At 41.3% G+C, this 8,014-nt stretch overlaps 1 protein-coding gene across 3 annotated transcripts in view; it reads right to left on the bottom strand.

Annotated features, from left to right (window-relative positions):
- The window catches only part of LOC101851996, a 42,718-nt gene that overhangs the window by 18,059 nt on the left and 16,645 nt on the right, over positions 1 to 8,014 (bottom strand). For 2 of the 3 annotated variants that reach the window (XM_005090590.3, XM_005090591.3), the window contains exon 2: positions 3,209 to 3,290. In XM_005090590.3, coding sequence (XP_005090647.1) covers positions 3,209 to 3,284 — 76 coding nt within the window. In that variant the 5' untranslated portion in view covers positions 3,285 to 3,290. Of the gene's footprint in view, positions 1 to 95; positions 204 to 3,208; positions 3,291 to 8,014 lie in introns of those variants that run through there. The other variant, XM_005090592.3, reaches the window with a different exon arrangement.

Genomic DNA, 8,014 nt, shown 5'->3' on the forward strand with positions numbered 1-8,014 from the left:
CAACAGCATGAATTACAATGACAATTCCATTGTATAACAGCACAATAACAAGAGAGAGAGACTATTGGTTGAGTTGAAGTGTTCACTCACCTTACCTGTGTATCTGAGGGAGAGGCACAAGGGCACGAGGAGGACCAGCAGAAGCCACAACCGCTCACACGTCCACGACATCTTGTCCTAGAAGACAGGAGAGAATTCAAGATGAAGCGGGGGTGCATTGTTTTGTTTATTTTCGTTAATAGTTTTACGGCACTTGCAATACAATTTAGATCATAAATGTCGAACATAAGAGGTGTTCCGAAAGAGTAACAAATGTTAAAAAAGGAGGAAAAGAGAGAAGGACGACATATTATGTTTGAGAGGAAAGTGGGACCAAACCACACCAGAACACTCGCCAACCCTAACGCTGCGGTGCTTTAAATTTCTGTTGTGAGAATGGGGCCTCAGAAGTCTGTCTCATACACCTACAATATGAAACTCAATGGTTTGAAAGCAAGAGGTAGACCATAAAAAAGATAGATCGATGGAATCAAAGAGACAACCACCCCTATCCCCCCACCCACACGAGCAACACATGACAATCCAAAAGGCAACACACAAGGTCGACGTCAGGTAATTGCATCTCTCCTTCTTCAGCACCTTGCGGTAAAAGAGGATATACACGACAAGTGTATAACGGAAGTCTTGTATTTATTCTTCCTAGAAAAACTGACACAGTGACAACCGGTACCTTGGATGTGACTATTAGGCTCCTCAGTTCAGCGTTGCGCGTAGACGACAAAAAGTTCGTTTCTCGATTTGGGAAGCTATGAATGGATCATTTCCGTCTGTTTGCTGGGATGTTGTATTTCACTTAGCCTGGGTCGGCCCTGACAGACAGGGATAAACAGCCTCCTTCTTAATGACCTAAATATTGTCGATGTGACCGTGAATCATTTACAACTATTCTACAAATACAAGTTCGGACCAACTCGTTCTATAAGTTATCATTTCATCTCTCTCCCCTCTTCCTCCTTCCAAAGCTCTACAAAATACTGATGGCGAATGTTTTACACCCCGTCGACACAAAATAAATTGAAGATGATCCAAAATTATGAAAACCCCTAAAACAAAAAAGGAATAAAAATTGTCAGCATCGTTTGATCCTGTTCAGTGCATACCGCCTCTGCGGTTTCGCAAGAAGGCTACACATTTGCATACGGATACACGGAAGAAAGAGTATTGGAAAGAGTTTCCTAAATAAACAACTTCCCACCCCCTAAAGCAGAGTATCGATCCACTGGTCTTAAAATAGTGAGCCCTATCGCTTCCAATCATCATTAGAAAGGACGCACCCTCAACCTGGCCTTAGAATAGGAGTTGAGGTGTTAAAATAGAAGCCCCTGTTTTAATTACAGTCTCGGAATTGTGGTCAAAGAACGCAAGAGGAATGAGACAGCACTCGCTCCCAGCAGTAATTTATTTGTCTGAAGGGTGCGGTTATGCCTGACTGGGCTGCTCAAATTTGAACTTTTTTCAGACGGCTGATTTGTAATTGATTTCGTGCGCCCTTCTCAGACGCCAGAGAAACATCGCACTCGATGACCCCAAGCCTCAATCACATTCCCAGAAAGAAATCAAAGTAACATTACAACATTGTTACATCATCTGGCGTCTGAAATAACTTCTGTTTTTGATGGTCAATCGAATCAAACCTCTGGATATTATGTATGGCATGTTTTTCCCCCTCCTGATTGTTATCATGCCTGGTGTGTTCTTATTTCTAGCTCTATTAAACAAGTGGTATGATTATTCCAGAAGGCCGACAACTTGGTATTCCAATACAACACTTTGCTTCGGTAGTAATATTCTGCCAAGACAAACAATTTTAAAATACCCTTTCTTATACAAATGTATGACAAACGCTGTTCAACATAGGCAGCGATAAAGCAGAGCTAGGAGTCGAAAGATCCGAAACCAAGACAAGAGAAATCAGGGTGCAGTCTATTTGTACCAAAGACACTTCACTACGGGTAATGAGGATCGGCCATATACTTAAAATATCCTAGTCCGAGCACTATTATGACCGCCACTCTTTGCACAGTATAATAACTTGGATATTATAAATCAAGTTTACGGGTTCAACAACTTACTAATCCGATTACCGATCGACTTCTACTTACTCGTGCTTAAAATAGTCAATTATTATCACGAGTGCTTTATTCGAAAGACTGTGACGTCCATCCTTAACCCTGTATGGCCTGTTCTTATTTGTTGTCTGACAGATTTCTAGCTCTAAATAAACGGCTTTTGAAGTTCCTTGCCACACAAGCAGACAGTGCAACTTCTTTCCAGTACGTCTCCTAAGGGTTCAATCTCGCCACTTCTCTAAAAAAATCCCCCAACAAACAAGATGATAACAACAAACAAAAATGCTAACAAACAACAAACCAAAAACAACAACAATAACAACAACAACAACCACAACAAAAACAACAAACAAAAACAACAACCCAAGAGCAAACAACTCCATACCCCCCCCCCCCCAAACTGACAACAACAACAACAAAAACCACTACAAGAAATATTCAGTAAAGCTTTACGGTAAATCAGAAAACAAAAGCGAGAATTACTTGAAAGTTAAACCTGTAATACTTAACACTATTTTGACAAGCAATTGTTTGAACTACATTGAGAGAACGGTAGAAATACCGGCTTCTGTGGTGTACAGTTCAGGCTCTTCGCCGTTGCACGCAAAAGGTGCGAGTTCGATTCCCGAGTAGGAAAGGTTTTTTTCTTCTTCGAGTAATTCTTTATCTGCCGGAATGTTGTATCTCACACAACTGGGGTTGGCACTGCCAGCAGGGTAGAAGCAGTCTGCTACTTAAATGATTTAGATGTTGTTGTTGGGGACGTAAACAATAGTACAATTATTGTAACAATAATCTCCCTCTCCCCTTTACCCATTCCAAACAAACGAACAAACAAACAAACAAACAAACGAATAAACAAACACACAAATAAATAAACAAACAGGCAAACAAATCAGAAACAACCAGCAAAACTGGCTACTATGTGCCTCCCTCCAGGAGAGCTGTGAACAGAACCCGCTCGAAACCCCCCCCCCCCCCCCACAACAGCATGAATTACAATGACAATTCCATTGTATAACAGCACAATAACAAGAGAGAGAGACTATTGGTTGAGTTGAAGTGTTCACTCACCTTACCTGTGTATCTGAGGGAGAGGCACAAGGGCACGAGGAGGACCAGCAGAAGCCACAACCGCTCACACGTCCACGACATCTTGTCCTAGAAGACAGGAGAGAATTCAAGATGAAGCGGGGGTGCATTGTTTTGTTTATTTTCGTTAATAGTTTTACGGCACTTGCAATACAATTTAGATCATAAATGTCGAACATAAGAGGTGTTCCGAAAGAGTAACAAATGTTAAAAAAGGAGGAAAAGAGAGAAGGACGACATATTATGTTTGAGAGGAAAGTGGGACCAAACCACACCAGAACACTCGCCAACCCTAACGCTGCGGTGCTTTAAATTTCTGTTGTGAGAATGGGGCCTCAGAAGTCTGTCTCATACACCTACAATATGAAACTCAATGGTTTGAAAGCAAGAGGTAGACCATAAAAAAGATAGATCGATGGAATCAAAGAGACAACCACCCCTATCCCCCCACCCACACGAGCAACACATGACAATCCAAAAGGCAACACACAAGGTCGACGTCAGGTAATTGCATCTCTCCTTCTTCAGCACCTTGCGGTAAAAGAGGATATACACGACAAGTGTATAACGGAAGTCTTGTATTTATTCTTCCTAGAAAAACTGACACAGTGACAACCGGTACCTTGGATGTGACTATTAGGCTCCTCAGTTCAGCGTTGCGCGTAGACGACAAAAAGTTCGTTTCTCGATTTGGGAAGCTATGAATGGATCATTTCCGTCTGTTTGCTGGGATGTTGTATTTCACTTAGCCTGGGTCGGCCCTGACAGACAGGGATAAACAGCCTCCTTCTTAATGACCTAAATATTGTCGATGTGACCGTGAATCATTTACAACTATTCTACAAATACAAGTTCGGACCAACTCGTTCTATAAGTTATCATTTCATCTCTCTCCCCTCTTCCTCCTTCCAAAGCTCTACAAAATACTGATGGCGAATGTTTTACACCCCGTCGACACAAAATAAATTGAAGATGATCCAAAATTATGAAAACCCCTAAAACAAAAAAGGAATAAAAATTGTCAGCATCGTTTGATCCTGTTCAGTGCATACCGCCTCTGCGGTTTCGCAAGAAGGCTACACATTTGCATACGGATACACGGAAGAAAGAGTATTGGAAAGAGTTTCCTAAATAAACAACTTCCCACCCCCTAAAGCAGAGTATCGATCCACTGGTCTTAAAATAGTGAGCCCTATCGCTTCCAATCATCATTAGAAAGGACGCACCCTCAACCTGGCCTTAGAATAGGAGTTGAGGTGTTAAAATAGAAGCCCCTGTTTTAATTACAGTCTCGGAATTGTGGTCAAAGAACGCAAGAGGAATGAGACAGCACTCGCTCCCAGCAGTAATTTATTTGTCTGAAGGGTGCGGTTATGCCTGACTGGGCTGCTCAAATTTGAACTTTTTTCAGACGGCTGATTTGTAATTGATTTCGTGCGCCCTTCTCAGACGCCAGAGAAACATCGCACTCGATGACCCCAAGCCTCAATCACATTCCCAGAAAGAAATCAAAGTAACATTACAACATTGTTACATCATCTGGCGTCTGAAATAACTTCTGTTTTTGATGGTCAATCGAATCAAACCTCTGGATATTATGTATGGCATGTTTTTCCCCCTCCTGATTGTTATCATGCCTGGTGTGTTCTTATTTCTAGCTCTATTAAACAAGTGGTATGATTATTCCAGAAGGCCGACAACTTGGTATTCCAATACAACACTTTGCTTCGGTAGTAATATTCTGCCAAGACAAACAATTTTAAAATACCCTTTCTTATACAAATGTATGACAAACGCTGTTCAACATAGGCAGCGATAAAGCAGAGCTAGGAGTCGAAAGATCCGAAACCAAGACAAGAGAAATCAGGGTGCAGTCTATTTGTACCAAAGACACTTCACTACGCGATGGTTCACTCTCCCCCCCCCCCCCCCCAAAAAAAAGCATGCTCAACAATACACGCGAAACATTACAGATGTTGCCACTAGAGCTGATACTCATGTATTAATATTTAAAAAAAAACAAAAAAAACCACACACACACAAAACGATATCGAAATCTTACTCTTTGCACACAAAATGGCCGGCATCGTGGTTTGGTGGTTAGCGCTTCGCTGTCACACGCAGAAGACCGAGTTCAATTCCCGTGGGGGTGGAATTTCTATTGATTATCTCGATGTTTCTGCTGCTGGGACTTTATGCCCTTCTCATCCCGGGTTGGCCCTACAGGCCTGGTTGAAGCCCTCTTGCATAATGATATGCTGTAAATGATGTTGATGGGGGCGTAAAAACACCCACGTTTAATTAAGAAAAAAAAAAGAAAAAAAAGTAAAATTTCCTAAAACCAGACACACAAAAGAGCAGATGCGGTAACAAATAAAATATGTACAGCACCCAACACCTTCGCGAATCACAACAACCACAGCTCGCTGTTTCCAGTTCCTGTAAGACTTGACACACCCCCTCCCCCTCCCCCCTTTCCCCAGGTGACTCCGAATGTTACGCACTGGTGAAGCAGTTGGAAATGGAATTCAATTCATCTTAAGTCGTGTCGCATCGGCACGCAGTATACTATACTTCGCTTCCCGAATGAGACAGTTTTATTTCGAATAAATCCGATCAACCCGATAACTCTGTTAGGATGTTGTATCCCTCTCAGCCTAATTTATGTTCTAACAAACAGGGTCAAAGCAGCGTAACGCTTGACTTATTTAAATAAATTGTGTCGATGGGAGTGTAAAATACATAGGCCTACAGTAAACAAATTACTGAAGATCGCAACACTAACTGATAAATGAGCCAGGTTGTGAACGATGGTGAATAAGCATTTTAAGTTGAGAGCGTTAGTAAATGTACATTTTCCAATAGAAACACGGAAATATTTGGCAAAATTCTTTCCAAACGTAGATGTCACATTGTGTGTGTTTGTGTGTGTGTGTGTGTGTGTGTGTGTGTGTGTGTGTGTGTGTGTGTGTCTGTGTGTGTGTGTGAGTGTGCACGCGCGTCTTTGGAGTGCATCGCAAGTAGCCAAAACCATGAAAAGACAGAAGTCAGTGGAACTTTCCAGATCTTAATATTTAAAGAAAGTCAAGAGAATTGGACTAAATAATTCGCAATTAAGATATTAAGATCTGGAATATACCAATTCCAACATTACATTACCAGATTAAACGAAAAATGTAACAACTATGACATGAAGATCAACATCAACAAAACAGAGACAATGAAAGTAAGCAGAAAGCCAGGACCACTCAGGATACACATCAACAACAACAGTCTCAGACAGGTCCAAGAATTTAAGTACCTCGGAAGTATATTCACAGAGGATGGGCGACTGAACAGAGAAATTGAAATACCAATACAAAGGGTCAATTATGTTAGTTACCAGCTTACTCCACTACTGAAACATCCTAACATCCCCATGACAAGAAAACTCAAAATGATCAACACCATATTCATCCCAACACTCTCCTATCAATGCCAAACATAGACCACGAACAAGACATTAGAGCAAAGAATTACAACATGTGAAATGCGATGCCTTAGAAAAGCAGTAAACAAGACTAGGCGAGACACAATTAGAAACTCAGTAATAAGAGAAATGGGGGGCACAAATGATGTCATGCATCACATCCAACACCAAAGAATCAAGGTCCGGACATCTCCTACGATTACCAACACACCACCCACCACAACGTGCCTACATAAAAAAAAATTCGACGGCAACAAGGCCAGGATAGATGGAGTCATGGAAATATTAACAACTCACGCATCCCCCTGACCCAAGCTCTCCGGCTGGTGACAGAGAAACGTCTCTTTCTTCCCGCGAAACCCAAAAGGGTATAAGCATCGGATAAAAGTAAGTAAAGTAAAAGAATACCAATTAGGAGACGAGATATAATATGTGTCAAGGCATGGTGGAATCAGGTGCTCGGTAATGTTCGGGCACCTGGAGTTATTGAGATAATCTTGAAGCATGTTCATTTGTCTTGTTTAGGATGAAAAAGGAATACCCTTTTCTCTTGAATATAAGTCGGGATACTGTATTTACAGTTGAAGGAGTTGGAGGTAGTCCTGTGTCAGGAGTAAAATAAGTGAGAAAAATGGCCGCCCAAGATTGGTAACTTCCAAAGCTTGAGTGTCCTTGAAAACTGTAAATGTAGGCCTGCATTTTTTTGTGCCTTTGATCAGCGTTTTTCCGTAAAATCCACAAAGAAATATGTTTTCAAAAGGACATAAAAAGTCTCGAGACAAAAAAAAGATCAATGTAAATTGCACATAGGGATACCTTCGATATCTTCGATTTCAGTTTTTTGACGAGTACCTGATTTCACTACGATGCCATACACATTTTTTTAGTACAGGACCCTCGACAGAAAGGCTATATTGTCACAAAAAGAAACGCCATCTAAATAAAAGATTTATTCGCAAACTAGAAAAAATAAAACATTTATTCGCCCTTTCATTTCGTTCCCTACCACGTTTATACAGATCCTTTTATTGACTGGCGTGTTTGCTGTAAATTCTTTTTTTTATTGGTTCTTCCAATTATGTCAGGTTTCTGGGAGGTCGTTGGGAGAAACAGTAACTGTTATGTAGCAAAATATAACGTGGCAGCGTCATGCAATATAACGTGACAGACAGAAGGTATGGGGGCGATCCTAGACGTCAGAGAATGTATAGGGGCGATCAGATGGATGTACCAGGACATTGATATTGTTATTGGTTGTTGGTCTTGGTGAGGATTTGGGTGATTTGATGGTGGGGCAGGTATGAAAAGTGGGCGGGGGTGGGTG

The sequence above is a fragment of the Aplysia californica genome, unplaced genomic scaffold, assembly GCF_000002075.1.
Source record: "Aplysia californica isolate F4 #8 unplaced genomic scaffold, AplCal3.0 scaffold00019, whole genome shotgun sequence".
NCBI classification, from domain to species: domain Eukaryota; kingdom Metazoa; phylum Mollusca; class Gastropoda; order Aplysiida; family Aplysiidae; genus Aplysia; species Aplysia californica.